This window comes from Plecotus auritus (genome assembly GCF_963455305.1).
Source record: "Plecotus auritus genome assembly, chromosome: 4".
Lineage (NCBI taxonomy): Eukaryota > Metazoa > Chordata > Mammalia > Chiroptera > Vespertilionidae > Plecotus > Plecotus auritus.
The window spans coordinates 110316355-110338305 of record NC_137775.1 but is presented as its reverse complement, the minus strand read 5'-3'; the positions used below and the strand labels follow the sequence as shown (position 1 = coordinate 110338305).

The 21951-nt window shown below is 44.5% G+C and overlaps 1 protein-coding gene across 1 annotated transcript in view; it reads left to right on the top strand.

Moving 5' to 3' along the window:
- Positions 1-8176: 8176 nt before the first annotated feature.
- The window catches only part of NUB1 (negative regulator of ubiquitin like proteins 1), a gene marked incomplete at its 5' end in the record, with an annotated part of 29295 nt that continues 15520 nt past the window's right edge, over positions 8177-21951 (top strand). Inside the window, 7 exon segments of the mRNA XM_080666627.1 lie at positions 8177-8213; positions 8216-8246; positions 12012-12129; positions 14547-14714; positions 15070-15128; positions 16409-16479; positions 21442-21624. Coding sequence (XP_080522753.1) covers positions 8177-8213; positions 8216-8246; positions 12012-12129; positions 14547-14714; positions 15070-15128; positions 16409-16479; positions 21442-21624 — 667 coding nt within the window.

The window sequence follows — 21951 nt, the reverse complement described above, 5'->3', positions numbered from 1 at the left end:
GGCATACAAAAAAACACTTGTCATTTCACATACTGGACAGTTTAGGAGCTGGGTAACAGGAAAAGGGGGCAGAGACCAAACAGATTATTTCCTATCACGTCACAGGCATTTCTTAAATCTGTAGGCTTATTTGGCCACTGTCTATTTTAATTCCCTCTAGCCTCACACAAATGGGCCTCCTTTTCCTGGGATGTGCAAAGAATTCTTTTTCACAGAAACGGTCACATCCTACTTTGTACTATTGTTGTAGAAGACTGAAGAAACCCAAGCGATGCTTAGAGAAATGGACAGCTTTATTACGCCGGCAATCTCAGAGGAGTTGCCTCCAAAGTCTGAGCAAACCAATATGGTGGAAGCCCTTCTTTTATCCCCTTTGGTTTCTTTCTTTCTTTTTTTAAAAAATATATTTTATTGATTTTTAACAGAGAGGAAGGGAGAGAGATAGTTAGAAATATCAATGAGAGAGAAACATCAATCAGCTGCCTCCTGCAGACCTTCTACTGGGGATGTGCCCGCAACCAAGGTACATGCCCCTTGACCGGAATCGAACCTGGGACCTTTCAGTCCTCAGGCTGATGCTCTATCCACTGAGCCAAACCGGTTAGGGCCCCTTTGGTTTCTTTGTCCCCCAAATATGGGTGGGACTTCCGGACCTTTCGTGGGCTTTGCAAAAAGCCCTGTGGGTTGGGTTGGGGGCCTTGAGACCGTATCTCAGGGCCTGGCCTGCCAGCGCTGATAACCCCCTATGGGGGTTGTATATTGTTCATGGTTTATGGCCTCTGTAAAATGGGAGCATTTAGGTTACAGGTCTTGCAAGACCAGATTATGGAGACAGGGGCAGTGACTTAATTATAGGTTATCAAGAATGTACATTAGGTTACTGCACAGATTCAGATCGCTAGCCCCCCAAACATCAGGCCTACAGGCAGGGTTACATTGGAATTAGCCTTTTAGCCTTCTCACTATTGTTTGGATTGGAAGAGGTCATGTCATATATATATATATATTTGAATTGGAATGCCTAGCTGCATTTGCATGGGGGTGGTGGTGGGGGAGGTTCCCTCAGCCCAGCCTGCACCTTCTCACAATTCAGGACCCCTCAGGGGATGTCCGACTGCTGGTTTAGGCCCGATCCCACAGGAATCCCTACAGGATCGGGCCTAAACCAGCAGTCGGACATCCTTCTCGCAATCCAGGACTGCTGGCTCCTAACTGCTTGCCTGGTTGCCTGGTTGCCCCTAACCACTCGCCTGCCTGCCTGATCGCCCCTAACCATTCTGCCACTCTGCCTGCCTGATTGCCCCTAACGGCCTCTGCCTGCCTACCTGATCGCTCCTAACCACTCACCTGCCTGCCTGATCACCCCTAACTGTTCTCCTGCCTGCCTGATCACCCCTAACCACTCTGCCTGCCTTCCTGATTGCCCTAACCATTCTGTCTGCCTGCATGATTGCCCCAACCACTCTGCCTGCCTGCCTGATCACCCCTAACTGCTCGCCTGCCTGCCTGATTGTCCCTAACTGCCTCTGCCTTGGCCCCCGCCACCATGACTTCATCTGGAAGGTTGTCCAGAAGGATGCCCAGAATGACGTCTGGAAGGTCATTCAGCTGTCCGGTCTAATTAGCATATTACACTTTTATTATTATAGACCAGAGGGGCTGAACATCTTTTCACATGTTTGTGGGTCAGTTTCACTTTTTTGTGTGTTTGAGATCCTGTGGTTTCTAGTTATTGCTGGGTTCCTCTTTTATTTAAGAACTAGAGGCCCGGTGCACAGATTTGTGCACAGTGAAAGTAAATTAATGAGAAGATGGCTGGTGGGGCAGGACTGGACGGGACAGGCTGGACACGCACTGGAGCCAATCTCCCGTGGTCCCTCCCCGGCCAGCTGGCTGCATCTGGGGCAGTGCCGGGGCTCGAAGGGCGTCTTGCGAAGTGAGTGGGGTCCCTCCAGCAGGTGGGGTCCCTTGGCCTGGCCTGTGGGGATCAGGCAGAAACCGGCAGTCCGACATCCCCCGAAGGGTCCTGGAGTGCAAGAGGGCACTCTGCAAAGTTGTTGTCACTTGGCAGCTCCTGCGTTGAGCATGTGCCCCCTGGTGGTCATTGTGCATCATAGCTACCAGCCAGTCAGCTGGTCGCTTAGGCTTTTATATATATAGATGTCCTTGAGCTTTTTAAGAGAGAAATAGAGGGCAGATTCCACCAGTAGGTCATGGACTTTCATGCCTGGTGCATAGTAGGTACTCAATAAACTGTCAAATTAATGCGTGATCATCAAGGTCCCACTTGGTGAGGTGTGTAGGGCACTATTCTGTCCTGCTCTTTGCCCCCCTGGATGAATCTGGCCTTGGGTAGAGGAGTAACATCTTTTTCTGCTTTTACGGAGAGGGAAACCAGGGTGGAGATAGGACAAGATGGTCCAACATGAATAGGATGCTGACTCCTACTGGGCTCAAGTTTTATAGTGAAGATCCCAGGAAATACTCCAGGAAGAGTGTGGCTTGCAAAACGTGGCACTTAGTTCTTGCTGGATGCTTCTCTCCAGCTCAGACCAACACAAATTCTGACTTGTACCACCAGAAGGAGCCCTACACTGAGATAGATTTTGAAATTTGGAGAGGCATTGTTTTCAAAGTTTGGAACTACCTTGTACCCCTCACTATTTTTGGTTTTCCACCTAAAATTTTTCCTCATGAGTTTAAGTGTATGCAACTCCCAGTTTATCATAAGTAATATATTTTAAAATATATTTTGATTTTCAGAGAGGAAGGGAGAGGGAGAGAGATATAGAAACATCAATGATGAGAATCATTGATTGGCTACCTCCTACACGCCCCCAACTGGGGCTCATGCCCACAACCCAAGGATGTGTTCTGACTGGGAATCACACTATGACCTCCTGGTTCATGGGTCGATGCCCTACCACTGAGCAACACTGGCTGGGCAATCCTATCTAATAAAAGAGTAATATGCAAATTGACTATCACTCCAACACAAGATGGCTGCCCCCATGTGGTCAAAGATGGCTGCCTCCAGGTGGACACAAGATGGCCACCACAAGATGGCCAGCAGGGGAGGACAGTTGGAAGGGATCAGGTCTGCAAGAGAGGGCAGTTGTGGGTGATCAGGCCAGCAAAGGAGGGCAGGTGGGAGGGACCAGGCCTGCAAGGGAGGGCAGTTGTGGGTGATCAAGCCTGCAGGGGAGGGCAGTTAGGGGTGACCAGGCCTGCAGAGGAGGGAAGTTGGGGGTGACCAGGCCTGCAGGGAAGGGCAGTTGGGGGGGACCCAGGCCTACAGGGGAGAGCAGTTGGGGGGGACCAGGCCTACAGGGGAGGGCAGTTAGGGGAAAACAGGCTGGCAGGGGAGCAGTTAGGCATCAATCAGGCTGGCAGGGGAGTGGTTAGGGGGTGATCAGGCTGGCAGGCAGAAGCGGTTAGGGGCAATCAGGAAGGCAGGCAGGTGAGCAGTTGGGAGCCAGCAGTCCTGGATTGTGAGAGGGATGTCCGACTGCCCGTTTAGGCCTGATCGTACCAGGATCGGACATAAACGGGCAGTTGGACATCTCTCGAGGGGTCCCAGATTGGAGGTGCAGGCTGGGCTGAGGGACACAACCCCGTGCACGAATTTTCGTGCAACAGCCCTCTAGTATTAATATATTTTAAAACAAAACTCTTATGTGACTTTGACTCTGTTCAGTGACATCTAAATACCATAGCAATTTGATACTCACTATTTAAAAATACATAAATAAGTTATTCTTTTTTTAAAAATAAGTTATTCTTTAATGGTTCTTTTTCTTCATAAGCTTGCCTTTTCACATGGTTGCCTCATGTAATTTTATCCTAATATATGTTATGTTTGGAAGCCTTTTATGGGTTATCCATGTCATACTTCTCCACAACAAAAATTAAAATTGAAGATAATTTAATTTCCTATGAACAAAAGTCTCTAAGTACTGTGTCAACAATAAATATAAAGTTAAAAAAAAGTCTCTAGGCACTGAAAAGTTTCTTATTAGTAATGCATATTTGATTAAAGCAACATAAATATGTTGCCAACTTTTTAAAAAATATATTTTTATTGATTTCAAAGAGGAAGGGAGAGGGAGAGAGAGATAGAAATATCAGTGATGAAAGATGATCACTGATTGGCCGCCTCCTGCATGCCCCACACTGGGGATCAAGCCCGCAACCCAGGCATGTGCCCTTGACCGGGAATCGAACCTGGGACCTTTCAGTCCACAGGCTGACGCTCTATCCACTGAGCCAAGCCAGCCAGGGCTATATGTTGCCAATTTTGATAAATAATTGTTAAACGTAAAAAGGTAACATTTTATTGGAAATGTATCTCTTAATGAGGTGAATAAGATTGTTTTCATTTTCCAATCAGTTTATCTCCCTGCTGGATTAAGACACATTATTATTTGTGTGTGTGTGTGTGTGTGTGTGTGTGTGTGTGTGTGTGTGTTAACCCTCACCCAAGGACATTTTTCCATTGATTTTTTTTCTTTTTGGCGTATTCCTTTTTCTTTTTTTTTTTCCCAGCAGGATTCCATTGATTTTTTTAAATATATTTTTTTATTGATTTCAGAGGAAGGGAGAGGGAGAAACATCAATGATGAGAAAGAATCATTGATCAGCTGCCACCTACACACTACCTACTGGGGATGAAGCCTGCAACCCAGGCATGCACCCCACGGGACTCCTGGTTCACAGGTCAGCACTCAACCATGGAGCCACAACTGCCTGGCTGGTTTTACCTTTTTAATTGTCAGGTATAATGTGATTTACAATTATTTTCTGGAATTAAGTTTTTTTGTGGTTTTTAAAAATTTCTTTATTGATTTTTAGTGAGAGAGAGAGAGAGACTTGGATTTGTTGCTCCACTAATTTATGCATTCATTGGTTGATTCTTGTATGTGCCCTGCCCAGAGATCAAACCCCCGGCCTTGGTGTATCGGGATAACACTCTAACCAACTGAGCTACCCAGTCAGGGCTTGGAATTAAGTTTTTTAAAAAAGTAAATTCTAGCATTCCACAGGAGTTTCTCAAAATGTAAATCTACAGCAATGATTAGCTAATTTCTTGCCTGCCTGGTTACCTTAGTTTTCATTCACCCTTAAAATCACGAAACTAATATTGTATTAAAATTTATTTTAACATTAAAAATGGGTTAAACAACAAAACAGATTATCCTGAATGGAATTCAACAGCACTGATACTATGGTTTGATAACTTCACCATCTCTGCCCTTATTTGTTTATCTCTCAGAGTTAGCATATCACCGACCCATCTATTGGGAGACAGATAAATGGATGCATTTGGGTTTAACCTCTGGGACCAGAACGTCTCAGCAATTCCAAACCAGGATACAGAATGTGAGGACTACATGCTTTCAGAAAGACTCCACCTGAGTCCCAGGTGGGCAGGCTATGCCTTTCTGACAGGACCTGAGATCCAACCTCCCAGCCCACCTTTCCTGAGAACTAGAGTAACTCTCTTATCCAATCTTTTCATAACTAAACCTCCTCCAGCACACCAGGGGTGAACCTGAGGAGGGGCCATGAAGGATTAAAGAAGACAGATAAGAGAATTCAGTTGGGACCAGGTGGGGTCACTGTGCCTGGATGAGGAAACAGTGACACAGCCTATAAGCAGAAGCTTTATTTTATAGTCAGATCCCACAAAGCAAAACAAGGGGAGTGGTCAACATGTTTACAATGTTCTTGTGAGTTTCAAATCTATTTCATTACTCAAGCCTTGTTTTGGCAGCACTTGCTGCACCTCCCACAGCCCATTAGCTACCCAGGAACAAGGGAGAACTATAAGGCCAAGCTTAATTGTGCTAGAAGGACTCTGCCCTCCAAGCTGGGACTTGTATGTGGCTCTGCCACAGGTCAGTCTGAGGCTTGACCCTATAGCCGCTCCCTACACATAACTTCTTTCAATTTCTACCATCTTCAAGGGTGATTGAAATGATATATTTCCTATCAGGTGGGAACATATTTCCCTCTCTACCTGCTTGTCTTCTCTGTTCTTTCCATGTTCTTCTCGTCCAGCCAATATGCTGAATAAAATGACCATGTCTCCAAATACGGTTATCAGTAAAACTGAAAGCTTACCAGACTGAAAGTGAGTCATCATTCAAACTCCCCCAAAATTCCAGTTTATAACCACTCCCAGAAAAACACTTATAAATAGAGAACTCAAGAATGGACTTGGTTTCTTTTTAAATCCACTTAACCCAATGCATATATATTGTTCTTATCAAAACAACTAAAAATAAAGCTGAACACTTAAACTTCCTGTTATTTATTACTTTTCTAGTAAGAACTGGTAACATTCAGCATTAAATTTTGCTGTCATGCACAGGATATGTAAGGGTTTTCTGATTTTACTCTTTCTGATTTTACTCCATCAGAAGTAAAATCACTCTGTAAATGTTCCCTAATTCTTTATCACCTCAAAAACCCATCGCAACAAAAGCACAAACATGAATTAGGAAGACATCTTCATCTCAAGAAATAATAGTTAAAACCACTAATGTCAGTACATATTTGAGAAACAGGACTGGGGCAGGTTAACAAAGTACAGCAAGAATAATAAAAGTTGAATTGCTGGGTCAAGAGAATATGCATTTTGACTTCGATAGATCCTGCCAGATTTCCCTTCTAGCGTTGTATCCTGTATCCACACAGCCTTGCCATCATAGCATGTTACCATTTCCCCCCAGTCTGATAGGTAAAAAGTGTAGTTTTAATTTATATTTCTCATTATGAGTGGGGTTAAGTAATTTCTCATATATTTATAAACCATTTCTAATTCTTAGTGAATCACATTTCCTAACTTTTGCCCAGTTTTCCATTTTGGTCTCTTACTTATTTAATTGTAAGAGCTCTTTACATACCAAAGAGACTTGTCTTTTGATGTGAATTGACAATATTTCCCCCCATTTTGGCATTTGTCTGTTGCCTTGACTGAGAAGTTCATTTGGCCCAAGGTAAAGAACTTTAATTTCAAAGATTATGTGATTGTGTACCCAAAGGAGGCTATCCTGACAGAAAGGTTTTATTTGGAAAGACAGAAATCTGCCAGCTTTGTAGGCACTGCTAGGTGGGTGGGCCGTGCCTGAAAGATAAGGAAAGGGGAACTGAAATTGCTCTGCATCGTGCGCAATCCCCTCTGTGATGGGCAGGGAACACTGGCACACATGGCACCTTCGGGAACACATTCCTCTTCCTTTAAATGGATGTAGGCGCACAGTCCACCTAAGGCTTCCCACCAGAGAATGGGAGGGCACCACGAGGGGCCCACTATTCCGGCCAGGATCAGAGGCTATACAAAGCTCCTTTTGGAGTGTTCTGGAGTTATTCTATAGACCCAACACATACATTTTTGGAAATGTACCGCTGGGGCTAATCCTGGGAGTTGTCCTCTGTAATGACAGGGGCAGCTTTGCCAGAACTTGTGCTCAACCACCTGAGCTCTGCCCGGTTCTCAGGACATGTCTCCAGCTGCCCTTAGTTGTTCCGCGAACGTCAGATTCCCTCACCGGGACGCACCGACACAGCCCAGGCCACAGGTTGATTTGCATTTACCGCAGCTAGGCGCCCTGGAGGTTGGCGGATCTACGACATTGAACTGGTCTAAGAGAGCGTGGTGCACACGAGGTTAGCGGGGCCTGAGGCGGGCAGAGAAACTTCACCCACACGAGGTTAGCGGTGTGCTGGGGCGGGGATGGAGGGTGGGAGGACACCGGAGGCTTAGGACGGGCGAGGGGGCGGCGCCCAGCTGCAGGAGGTCCAGACCTCCCTCCGGGTCTTCCTGCAAGGCACTCTGGCCTCTTTCAAGGCTTTTGGAAAAATGAAGCCAGACTCAATTTCCTCTGAAGTCGGACAAACTGGGTCGGGCCCACGGTTCCCCCTCAGTTCCCAGGGGCGCGGTCCTGGGCCTCCACTGCCTCGCGCTAGGCCAGGTTCACGTTCCGGCTCCGCCCCCAGCACAGCCAGGTTCCGCCCCATTTTTGCTTCGGCTCCGCCCCCCACAGCCTACTCGCAAGTCCGCCTTCTCCCTGCCTAAGGCCCGCCCCGTTTAGCCCCGCCCACCACCTTCCTTTCTCGCCTCGCGGGCAGCGGCGGCGATTGCGGCGGAGGGGCGTGGCCGGGCTCACCCGGAATGAAAACCAACGGCGGCCGCCGCCGCATCCGGGCACTCCGCAGGTCCTGGTGGTGCAGCGGTGGCGCAGGTGAGGAGACAGCGGCCGAACCTCCAGCCCTGGACCGGGGTCTCAGCGCCGGCGCCCGGTGCCCCTCGTCTCCGGCGCGACCCTAACGCCTTCCCGCCCGCGTCGGGCGCTGGGCGTCCTGAGTGGAGGCCAGGCCGGGACCGGGGCTGCGGCTGGGGCGTCTGGACGCTCCCGCCGTTCGCGGGGCCCTAGGTTTGCGCTGCGCTGGGCTGGGCGAGGATGGTGGGGTATTTCAAAAAGACCGAGTGTTGTTTGGGAGGGAGACAGAAGTGTGTGTACATAAATACTAACCTAATTAGCCAAACAAGCATGAATCCGAGCACTGGTATTTCACATATGCCATTGCGATTTATTTGCAATCAAAGCCAGATTTTCTTTGCTATTTAATGGGAGAACACGGTTGATTTTCTCCAGCCTTGACGATCTGATTCAGTATTTCTCACTTCCTTCCGTTACTCTTATTTTTAAGTACAGGAACTTTTAATTTTACATATATATGTATTTGAGAAGCTCTGGGTAAAGGTTGCGTAAATCAGTCTGTTGCAAAATCGAAAGTGAAAAATTTAAGGAGTGGTTGATAACGTTTCACTTTCAGTTTGGAGCAGCAAGTGGATTTCTGCTTTTGGGGGCTATAATGTGGAACACTGTTTGGCACCCACAGTACTTTCAGTTCTCCAGTTCCAATGGCAAACGGATGTTTTAAACCTTTTTTCCTTTGGATTGGATTTGAAATCTGTATCCTCGCTTTTTCGGTTGTCTGTAACTGAAGTTTTGTTAAGTTTCACAACAGTGGTTTCATTTTCCTCTAAACATTGAGTGGGACGGTGTAGACCCACGCTCCTTGCTGTTTATTTGCTCGTGGATGGAGTGCGGGGCACCCACCAGGTGTATGAGACCCTTTGGTCCTTTGGTCAGGTAATGGCAGAGAGCTGTGCGTTCAACCTTCTAAATATTTTATTCAGAATTTCTGAAATGTTATGAGTAGGGACCTAGCTTTTGTGTAGTGGTCATGTAAGTTAATTTGTTTGTAAAGCGAATACACGTCGCACTACTCTGTGCTTTTACTGTGTGAGAAGCAGTTAGGTCACCTGGACAGATGCACCAACCCCCCACCCCCAATGTGTTTGTTCCTTCCTCCCCTTCCTCCTCCCTGTCCTGATTACCTCTTTCTCTCCTCCAAACTGATATAAAATAAAATAGATTTGGAGTTTCTTCTAAAATTCTTGTTTATGGGATACACTGAAGATATCACACTTGATTTAAAAACCACGTGAATTGGAGCCCTGGCTGGTGTGGCTCAGTTAACTGGAGCGTCGTCTGGTACACCAAAAGGTGGCAGGTTTGATTCCAGTCAGGGCATACACCTAGCTTTCAGGTTTCATCCTCAGTCGGGGTGAATAGGGGAGGAAACCATTGATGTTTCTGTATCTTTTTCTCTCTCTCCCTCCCTCCCTCCCTTCCTCTCTAGAATTAGTAAAACAAATCCTTGGGTGAGGATTACATTCTAAAAACCTGAGCCACATTGGCCAGGGTTGATTTTTTTGAGCATCATCCTATGCATTGAGAAGTTTATGGTTCCATTCCTAGTCAAGGCACATGTCTGGTTGCAGGCTTGATTCCCAGTATAGGGGGGATTATAGGGGGCAGCCAATTAATGTTTCATTCTCACATTGACATTTCTCTCTTCTCCCTCTCTCTCTAAAAATCAAACTGTTCTTTTAAAAAATCAGGCAAATTGGGTTTTGGGACTGTGGAATACAGGTCCTGAATAGAAAAGTTACTTATCTAGGTTACATTAACTCCTATTTTTCCTTTTTTATCCTTACCCGAGGATATTTTTTCCATTGATTTTTAGAGAGAGTGGAAGAGAGAGAGAGAGAAACATTGAATGAAACATCAATTGGTTACCTCCCACACATACCCCAACCAGACCAGGGATCGAACCTGCAATTGAAGTATGTGCCCTTGAGCAGGAATCAAACCCGAGACCCTTTGGTCTGAGGGTCGACACTCTAACCACTGAGCAAAACTGACCAGGGCTAACTCCTATTTTTTTTTTTTTTTTTTGCTCTGTAGAACTTATCTTCATCCTCAGTACCTAATAACTTTATTTTTTTGTTTTGTTTGTTAATCCTCACCTGAGGATATTTCTCCATTGATTTTTAGAGTGGAAGAGAGGGGGAGAGAAACATCAATGTGAGAGAGACACATCCATTGGTTGCCTCCCACATTCATGGCAACCGGGGCTGGGGATTGAGCCTGCAACCGAGATATGTTCCCTTGACCGGAATTGAACCTGGGACCCTTCAGTCTGTGGGCTGACGCTCTATCCATTGAGCCAAACAGGCTAGGGCCCTAATAACTTGGTTTAAAAATTTTTTTATTGATTGATTTTAGAGAGAGGAAGGGAAAAAGAAACATTGATTTGTTGTTCCACTTATTTAAGCATTCATTGGTTGCTTTTGACTGGAGATAGAATCCACAGCCTTGGCATATGGGGACAACGCTCTAACCAACTGAGCTACCCAGCCAAGGCAGGACCTAATAGCTTTCTACTTTTTTTTTACTGCTTGTCTGATTTGTCTGCACTATCCCTTCCAGTTGTTCCCTGACCCTGGCAGCCTCGCCCAACCCTTTGCTCTGCTACTGAGGTCCGAGTAGCCAGCTCCATTGCTTGCAGGTGCTTCTTGGGAGAGAGCAGTTACATACATAGGACAGAGAAGCAGCAAGAGACTTTGAGACAGAATGCAGAGTCCGGCGTCGTAGGCAGAAGTCCCAGTTCTAGTGATAGTGCTGGCTAATTTTGTGACCTTAGCTGGGTTATTTTACAAACCTGGGGCCTGGGTTTTCTCAACTGTAAAATGATGGTTCAAGCAGTTGGTGTTAAAGATGTAGGTCTGCTGTTGTGTTATTGTCACAAAGTATCATGCAATACTTTTCCAGTGTTGTAAGTACTGAATTTAAAAAATTCAGATACAAAGAATATGTATTATTGATAGTTCACATAAAGTTTTTCTTTATGCTTATCTACCAGAGTAGTTGGTATTTGTTTCATATTAAACTAGCCAAAACACAAGAGACTTTATTACCTCGGTGTTGAGTTTCTTAGAAAAGTTCACTACTTTAGGGATTCATCTTTCTCTTATTTTATCTTTTTACTTAGCTAGAGAATAATAGGTTAACAAAAAGGTATAATAAACCTTGCTACATATTGGCAACTTTGAAATACATATTTAATGTAATGTGTAATTGACTATATAAGAAATATACACTGAGTGGCCAGATTATTATGATCTCTGAACGCATAATAATCTGGCCACTCAGTGTGTGTATGTATATGTGTGTGTGTGTATATGTATTCAGGCCCGGTGCATGAATTCTTGATGGGTGGGGTCCGGCCAGCCTGGCCAGGGGGAGTGGACGTGGGCGGTTGGCCGGCCTGCCTGCTGGTCCAACTCCTGGTCGAGGGAACAATTTGCATATTAGCCTTTTATTATATAGGATATACATTGAGGGGCCAGATTATTATGCATTCAGAGATCATAATAATCTGGCCACTCAGTGTATATCCCAATATATATAAATATTTATATTTTAGAGAAGTCTGGAGCTAGTTAAAACCTAATCTACAAATAATTTAGATTAAACTAGAGTGGGAAGAGTGAAGGAGCTCTGCTTATGCTATAAAACACATCAGCATGTAGGTAGTTATAAAGCACCTTGAGATGTGTGGGGGAATCATTGCTGTACTGTTTTGCTTTCAAGGATGGCGCAAAAGAAATATCTCCAAGCAAAATTGACCCAGTTTTTAAGGGAAGACAGAATTCAACTTTGGAAACCTCCATATACAGATGAAAACAAAGAAGTTGGTTTGGCATTGAAGGTATTTTTCTTTTAAGACATAGATAATTAGCAGTGTCTCCTTGGTGTCGACATAAGAATGTCCAAACCTGTAGAAATTTGTACAAGTTTATTAGAGTTTTTATTTGAACCAAACAGAGGACAAACCTGGAAGCAAGATCTTAACAGACTGAGAAAAATGCTTCCCAGAATGACAGTTTGCAGTTTCTTATATACATTTGGAATTAAGAAGGGAATTTAAGGGAGATTACATGAAATCAAGGGAGAAAGGAAGGTGGGGGATGAGATTATTTTATTTTAAAATATATTTTTATTGATTTCAGAGAAGAAGGGAGAGGGAGAGATAGAAACATCAATGAAGAGAGAGAATCATTGATTGGCTGCCTCCCGCTTGCCTCTACTGGGGATGGAGCCTGCAACCTGGGCATGTGCCCTCTTGGATCATAGGTCGATGTTCAACCCTGAGCCACACCAGCCAGGCCATATACTTTTTTTAATACCTTCACAGCATTATCTAAAGTTATTAATCTGGAGACTACCTTTGACCTGCTAGTGTGGCAGTACCGGTGCCAGTGAGTGAGTGTTACATGTGCAGGGTGAGTGTCTTGGGTGGGGCTCAGCCCCCCTTGTTAACATGGTCTGCTAGGAAACAATTGCTCCCCTCCCCTGACTTTTTTTATGCTATGGCTCTGTTCATTTTCCCAAACTGCCATATTTTTCTAATAGTTATGCCTCAGTTTTACATGGCATCAGAAATGGCCTTATTCAGTATAAGTGAAATTTCTAGAAATTGAAATTTTCTGCTTTTTTGAGCAGAGAAAAATGTTAATTTTTTTATAGAAATCTATTGGAATATCCTAGCACACACTTTTCTGCTTTCTCAGTCTGAGTATCTTGAGATAAATGATGTAACATTTATCAGGGATGAAGGATTGTCATGAGGGCGTCAGATTGTCCTGTGTTGTGACACAGTTATGCACTTGGAAGGTGACAGCTGTAACAGGGTCTTAAAACGTTTTCCTGTGTCCTGTCCCCTGACAGGCCTCACTTTTTACTTTTTGCAACCACCTTCTGACTTTTCTGAATTTGCTTATTATTATCTCTTGGCTCAGAAGTTAGGTGTGGCATGATAAGAAAGCTATTTGGTTCCTGGCACAGAACTCCTAAAACCCTGGGCGATAGGAGTATCTTTGGTTCTAATTAGGCAGCTCTTGGCAACAGCTTCAGGATGGGGCTGGTCACCAAAAGTCCAAACTGGTTAGAGGCTTGGGACTCAGCGAGGTCTGGAGAGCCAGTTAGTCACCTGTGGCCAATGATTTAATCAGTCATGCCCACATAATGGAACCTACATAAAAACCCTTAAGTGGCAGGTTTTGGGGAGCTTCCAGATTGGCAAACATATCCATGTGCTGAACCTCAGACCCTTTCAGACTCCACCTGTTTCCCTCTTTATCTAGATGTTCATTTGTATCCTTTAAAATAAACCATAATAGGAAGTAGAGCATTTTCTTGAGTTCTGTCAAATAAGTCTAGCAAATTATTATTTTACAAGCAGTATCAGTGATTCAGAATTTTCTGTTAAAAAAGTTATTTATGTTTACCCTGACTTGTTCTCACAAGTTAGAAAACTTAGAATGTTTTCTCTGTTTTGTTTTTTCCCCCTCCATTGGAGTTGATTAGTTCACTCTTTCTTTTTAAAAAATTTTATTTGTTGATTGATTTTAGAGAGAGAGGAAGGGGGAGAGAGAGAAACATTGATTTATTGTCCCACTTATTCAATTGATTTATTGATTGCTTCTTGTATGTGCCCTTACCGAGAATTAAACCCAAAACCTTGGCATATCTAGGACAACGCTCTAACCAACTGAGCTACCTAGCCAAGGCATGTCTTAAAATAGTTTTTATATATTACAGTCACATAAGTTATAGTCCACTTGTCTTTTCTCCCTAGAATGATCTCAGTTATTTTCACTTTTTTCTTGGGTCTGTTTTCCTATCCTTTATTTGTTTCTATACCTTGCAAGATATCAGGCCTGGCCAGTTTTGCTCAGTGGTTAAGAGTGTTGGCCAGAGGATTGACGGGTCAAGGATTCGATTCCTGGTCAAGGGTGTGTATCTCAGTTTCAGGTTCAATCCCCAGCCCTGGTCAGGGTGTGAGGGGAGACAACCAATAGATGTTTTTCTCTCTCTCTCCTCTCTCTCTCCCCCGTTCCCCCCCTCCCCCTTCCACTTTCTCTAAAAATCAATGGAAAAATATCCTCACTCCATGGGTGAGGGGGGAAAAAAAAAGATATCAGGCCAGCCTGGATTTCGCTATAATGTGACCACCACTCATCAGAGATTTTTGTCTTGGAGTCATGCATGTGCTATTCTGTATTTTGACCTCCATCTTATTTTGTGTTGGTACTCCGTTGATCTGTGTTTTCTGATTTTTCTTAGGACCTTGCTAAGAAGTACTCTGACAAGCTAGAATGTTGTGAAAATGAAGTAGAGAAGATAATAGAAGAAATACGTTGCAAAGCAATCGAGCGTGGCACAGGAAATGAAAATTATAAGACAACAGGAATTGCTACAATTGAGGTATTTTTACCTCCACGACTAAGAAAAGTGAGTAATTCTCTCAAGTTTATGTAGGTAGTAATGCCTAGTTAACTCAGTGAGGTGATCAAATAAATTACGATATATTTTTTAAAAAGCTATCATCCAGCCCTGGCTGGTGTGGCTCAGTTGGTTGGGCATCATCCTGTGCACTGAAAGGTTGATGCCAGTTCCATCCTGTGCCAGTTCCATTCCCGGTCAGGGCACATGCCCAGGTTGTGAGCTAGAAATTGATTGATGTTTCTCTTTTACATCGATATTTCTCTCTCTATATATATCTATCTCTCTTCCTCTCTCCCTAAAAATAAAAATAAATAATAAAGCTATAATCCAAAGTTATTTTATTTGTCTGATTTTTAAATAGGATAGGAAGAACCTCTTAGAAACTCGATTGCACATCACTGGCAGAGAATTGAGAGCTAAGTAAGTATCCGTGTGCCTGGTGCCCCCAAACCTTTTAAGTTGGGTCATTTGATTCTGGTGGCCAGCCTGGAAGAGAGAAAGGGCAGGTGTTAGTCTCTGCACTTTATGGAAGGGAAAGTTGAGGCTTTCAGGCTGCAGTACTTACTCAGGCTCACACTGGTAGTGAAGGACAAATGAGAGCTTGACTCCCACCACTCTTTTTCATTTCCTGGTAAAACTTGAGATCAGGTGGGAACTTTGGGTTCACCACCTGACAAGCACTTGATACACGTGTGACTCATGAATGAATAATATATAAATAGGAGAAAGCTGGGGTCACCAGGTCCTTAGCTTCTAATTTTATTCATTACTAGAGGCCGGGTGCATGAAATTCATGCACGGGGGGGGGGGGGGCGGGAGCACGACAGGGGTGTCCCTCAGCCTGGCCTGTGCCCTCTCACAGTCCAGGACCCCTTGCTCCTTACCACCTGCCTGCTCGCTGCTCCTTAGCACTGCCGCTGAGGCGAGAGAGGCTCCCGCCACCGCTGCTGCGCTTGCCAGCCATGAGCCTGGCTTCTAGCTGAGCAGCACTCCCCCTGTGAGAGCACACTGACCACCAGGGGGCAGCTCCTGCATTGAGCGTCTGCCCCCTGGTGGTCACTGCACATCATAGTGACCGGTCGTTCTGGTTGTTCTGCCATAATGGTCGCTTAGGCTTTTATATAGATTGCCCTGATAACTTGCTGAGCCTTTCAGCAAAGTGTTTTAGTCTATTTCAGACCGTTGGCCCATCTGTAGAAAGAAAAAAATACCTGCTTGTCACCTACTAGTGAAATTCTAACTTTTGAGACCTGGTCAGTTGTTTCACTCACTGGTGAGCATCTCCAGGGCTAGCCAGCCCATATTTCTGAAGCTGATTTTTCTCATTTCCTTCTTTGGTCTGCATCAGGGCTGTTAGGGATGGATTCAGGGTTGTGTGGAACAGCCCCCTATTATGGGCTCCTCCAGGGGGCTGCAGAAGGTACAGAGAATGGATCTTCTCCTGACGGGCAGCTAGGGCCCTGCTGTTTAAATGGGTATCCTGTACCAGTGTCTCCACTTCATGAGGAAACAAGTAGTTAAATAGCTAGTTTTAAAAAGGACATTGTCTCTTGCATATCATGAAGTGATGTTTGTGAGTCAGTAAATTGAAATACTGGGTGTTTCTGAGTAAAATGTATAAAATAGCTAATCATGGTTAAACTATTTAATGGAAAATAACAAATTTGACTATCTACAGTTTTCACTTGTTTATTTTACAGAATAGCTGAAACCTTTGGATTTCAAGAAAATTATATCAAAATTGTCATAAATAAGAAGCAACTTCAACTAGGTATGTTTTGGCAAAGTATGCAGAATTTAAAAATAAAGTTAATATAGAAATAATGGCTTTGCATCTTTTTTTCTCTTCCGCTATTCACAAATGTCTAGTGGTTTTATTGCATATATAATCCAAAACCAATTATTTTAGAGTTTACTAAAATAAAAAGTAAAGCAGCAAGCAGCTTTTCTAATATTCATTGTCTACTCTGTGCTAGTGGGGAAGAAACACATTCACTAATATAATGCTTGCTTGGTGGTGGTGAACTCATTTAGTCTTTTTTTTTTTTTTTTTACTGGGAAGCTCTTTATTTCACCATCTATTTTGAATGATAGTCTTGCTGGATATAGTAATATTGGTTTCAGATCATTGCTTTTCATTACCTTGAATATTTCATACCATTCATTCCCTTCTGGCCTGTAAAGTTTCTGATAAAAATCAGCTGACAGCCTTATGGTAGCTCCTTTGTAGGTAACAAATTGCTTTCCTCTTGCTGCCTTTAAGATTCTTTTGTCTTTAATTTTTTTCATTTTGATTATGATGTGTCTGGGCATGGGCATTTTTGAGTTCTTCTTGCTTGGGATTCTCTGTGCCTCCTGGACTTGTGTGACTTTTTCCTTCACCAGATTAGAGAAGTTTTCTTCCATGATTTCTTCAAACATGTTTTCTATTCCTTGCTCACTTTCTTCATGTTCTGGCACTCCTATGATGCAAACATTGTTACATTTCCTGTTGTCCCACAGCTCCCTTAAGCTGTCCTCCTGTTTTTTAATTGTTTTTTTTCTTTTTGGTTCTCTGATTAAGTGATTTTTTTCTACCCTGTCTTCTAATTCACTGATCCAGTCCTCAGCTTCCCCTAATCTGCTGTGTATTCCTTCCACTGTGTTCTTTATTAGTGCCATGTCATTCTTCATAGTTACTGAAAGGTTCAGAGTGGGTTGGGGTCGCACACCTATGACATGAAGTCATAATGTATCAAAAGAGATTTTTATTTCAGGCACCTGGGTGCAGGTGGGCTGAGACCAAGAAAGGCATCAGTTAAGAGAGCAGGGAGAAATACATTTTTATTAATTTTTTGCTGGCTGTAAGCAGTTCTGCTGATATAAGGGTCCAGTCCATCCTTGGTTCCTCCCAGCGTCAGATGGCTAGTAGTTATCTGGGCTATGCGGTGCTCAAGGTTGCAAGCTTTCTGCAAGATATCTGCTAAGCACAATAAGTTTTTCTTTGCCCTGTTTTATTCTCTTTAACCCTTTGAGTTTCTATATCTTCTCATGCTGTTGAGCATCTTTGCAATCATTCTGAACTCTCTGTCTGATAAATTTCTTATCTCCATTTCATTTATCTCTTCTTCTGGAGAATCCTCTTCTTCTTTCATTTTGGGCTTGGTTTTTGTCTCCCCATTTAGGCTGCCTGTTTGGGTTTATAGCTATATATTAGATAGATCTGCGATGTCTGCCAATCTCTAGTGCTTCACAGTGTCAGGCCCTGAATTCCCTGTTTGGAGCTATTAGCAAACCACAGCTTGTGGCTCCCTCTGCCTAGGCTAGGTGCCTTTGGAAAGGACCAGGATGTGTATACAAGGGTCTGCTTTTCCTAGCCCTGGGCCCTGGCTTAGATCAGGCAAAGACTCAAAGCCTCCAGAGACCCGCTTCTGCCTGCAATCTGATTGTATTCAGTCTTGATTAGCCTTAGGCTATGGACCACAGGGTGGGGCAACAGGTTTTCCAACAGGGTGGAGCAATTTCTTCTGCCTTCAGGCTGATTGTTATTCTTAGTCTTTTAATGCAGCGGTCACCAACTGGTGGATTGTGGACCACTGGTGGTCCGTGAGGTCTAAAAGGTTGGGGACCGCCGTTTTAATGGGCACTACAGAAAGATGTCCTCTGCAGCATGAGGGAATGACTCAGCATAGTAAACCAGGGTGTTTGCCTTTCAAGTTCTAACTCCAGAGCCACCTAAATCTGATTTCTGTTCACACAGTTCTAGTCCACTCTGCCTTCCCTCTGCTGGAGCCCTAGGTGAGTGGCTGCACACGAAATTTTGTGCACTGGCCCTTTAAGAGGGTGCCTGCATTTCCAGCCATCTCTCCCTCGCAAATAGCAACCCTGCTGCTTTTCACAGCCAGATGTTACATGGGCACCTTTCTCAGTTCTGGTGCTCTGGGCTGAGGAGCCCAGTTTGGGGTTTAGACCCCAGAGTTCTCAGTAGGAACCTCCCACAGCTGACATATTCCTCCTATTGACTGTGAGAGGCCGGCCAGCCCTTTCGCACCCCCACCCTTCCTACCAGTCTCTATGAGGTCTCCACTTTCCATACTTGGTTATCAGGATAGTCTTTAGTTGGTTATTCAGGATGTTTTTCTGTATTTTAGTTGTAATTCCAATTTGGTCTTGGGAGCATGTCAGTGTAGCTTCCAATTATTCTGCCGCCATTTTTAATCTCCCTACTGTGGTTTTATTATAGTTTCAAAACCTATTAAAACAAGTCCCTTCTTGGCCCTAACCAGTTTGGCTCAGTGGATAGAGCATTGGCCTGCAGACTGAAAGGTCCCAAGTTCGATTCTGGTCAAGGCATGTACCTTGGTTGTGGGCACATCCCCAGTAGGAGGTGTGTAGGAGGCAGCTGATCGATGTTTCTCTCCCATCATGTTTCTGACTATCCCTCTCCCTTTCTCTCTGTAAAAAATCAATAAAATATATTTTTAATAAAAGATGAAATCATTGCCGAAACCGGTTTGGCTCAGTGGATAGAGCGTCGGCCTGTGGACTGAAGGGTCCCGGGTTCGATTCCGGTCAAGGGCATGTACCTTGGTTGCGGGCACATCCCCAGTGGGAGGTGTTCAGGAGGCAGCTGATCGATGTTTCTCTCTCATCGATGTTTCTAGCTCTCTATCCCTCTCCCTTCCTCTCTCTGTAAAATATCAATAAAATATATTTAAAAAAAAAAAAGATGAAATCATGACAGAACTAGGATAAATTATAAGTGAATTAAAAAAAAAAAGTCCCCTCTTGGTTCCTTACCAATGTGACTTGGCCATCAGTAGATCTTTATGTCATGTTTCTTTAAAATATATATCTACTGGAGGCCCTGTGCACGGATTTGTGCACCGATGGGGTCGCTCAGCCTGGCCTGTGGGAATCAGTAGACCTCCACACTGCCACAGCCCAGCCTTACCCGCCAGCTCGTCAGGCTCTAGCCCACTGTCCGCGTCGATCCCACATAGCATGAAGTAGTGTGGGAAGCAGCAGGTGGCCAGGGAGGAGACAAAGCCTGGGCTGGGCGACATGCCGCTATCGCTCATCCCGGCCCTGCTGCGCCTGCTGCCACCATTGCTCAAGCGCTCAGGGGGAGTGTCCGTGGGAGAGGCTCGTGCCACCGTAGCTGCGCTTGCCAGCTGTGAGCCTGGTGTCTGGCACCTGTCTCCGTTGAGTGGTGCTCCCACTGAGGGAGCGTGCTGACCACCAGGGGCAGCTCCTGTGTTGAGCATCTGCCCCCTGATGGTCAGTGCGTGTCATAGCTACTGTCCGGTCGTCCAGTTGCTTAGTCTTTTATATATATAGACCAGGGGCCCGGTGCATGAATTTGTGCATGGGTGGGGTCCAGCTGGCCTGCCCCAATGGGGACCCATGGAGCCAGGGGGGTGGGAAGTTGGCCCTGCCCCTGATTGGGGTGTTGGGGGCCAATCGGGGGCCGGGCCGATCAGGGCCCGGATCATGCTGGTTGGCTGCCACAGCGCATATCATAGCCACTGGCTGTTCCGGTTGTTCCACTGTTCCAGTTGCTGGGCTTTTATATATATAGATAGCCCTAGCTGGTTTGGCTCAGTGGATATAGTGTCAGCCTGTGGACTAAAGGGTCCCAGGTTTGATTCTGGTCAAGGGCGCATACCCAGGTTGCAGGCTCGATCCCCAGTGGGGGGCATGCAGGAGGCAACCGATCAATGATTCTCTCTCATCATTGATGTTTCTCTCTCTCCCTCTTCCTTCCTCACTCAAATCAATAAAAATATATTTAAACATATGTATATACACATATATATACATAAATGTATGTATGTATATATATGTTATATATCCAAATAGCATTTTCCAGAACTGTGTTCAGATTTTTATATTTGTAGTTCATAGTTTTTATTTTAAAATCTGTTTGCATTTGTGTTTACCCTTTTTCATTTTGGTGGTGGTTTATTTGTATCTTTGACTTAATTTTTGTTAGGTTTATATATTTGATTATATTTTTTTATTGATTTCAGAGAGGAAGGGAGAAAGATAGAAACATCATTGATGAGAGAGAATCATTGGTCAGCCACCTCCTACACGCCCCACACTGGGGATGGAGCCTGCAACTCAGGCATGTGCCTTGATGGGGAATCAAACTGTTAACTCCTGGATCATAGGTTGATGATCAACCACTGAGCCATGCTGACTGGGCTTTAATTTTTTTCATAGAGCCAGCTTATATATGAGAAAACTGGGTTCTAGAAGATAAGTAGCTTACTCAGGGCCTCCAAGTTAGAAAGTGATAGAACCCAGAGTCTTTGCTCTTAACCTTGACAGTAAATGACTTCTCCCGGTGCACTACTGCACCGTGGCTGCTCCTTTGGTGCTCTGGATTGGGTGGGTTACTTCTCCAACCAGCGGGTAGGAAAATTCGCTGATTACTCTCATTTTCCTGTTCGGTTGCCTAGTGTAGTGCTCTCCCAGTGGTAGTCTCAAATATGTATTGCTTCAATCTGATCTAATGATGAAAATAAGAAGATTGGAAAGAATGAATTAGCTCAGTTTTCACTGGCCGATTTATCCACTGGTTAATGGTCATAGAGGTACACAATCAAACTTAAACGTGTCCTCACCATGTGACCTGGCAGTTTGCAAGTGCTAAGGCAGGTTTAAGAATTCCGTTGAGCGTGAGAGAGTGGCCTGTTACGGAGTACATGGAAGGGCTTTTTACAGCGTGCATTTCTGATTTTCACAGGGAAAGCACTTGAAGAACAGGGAGTGACACACAATGTGAAAGCCATGGTGCTGGAACTAAAGCAGTCTGAAGAGGACGCAAGGAAGAACTTCCAGGTTGAAGAAGAAGAGCAAAATGAAGCCGAACTCAAAGAAAAGAGAATTCAGAGGACAAAGAGAGGACTAGAGATACTGGCAGAGAGAGGTACATGGGGCTTTGGGCTTTTCACCTCACTGAATACTTCAAGGTAGCAGCCAGTCCCACCATTGTGGGGACATTACAGTTCTCATGGCTTTTCTTTTACTTTTTAATATTTTTATTTTATTTATTCATTTTAAATGTATTTTTATTGATTTCAGAGGGGAAGAGAGAGATAGAAACATCAATTCAATGCATGGGATGATGCCCAATCAACTAAGCCACACCGGCCAGTGCTCTCATTGGTTTTCTTTCCAATAGTCTTAACATCCTATCTAATAAAAGAGTAATAATCAAATTAACCATCACTCTGCTAGACCCACAAGCCACGCC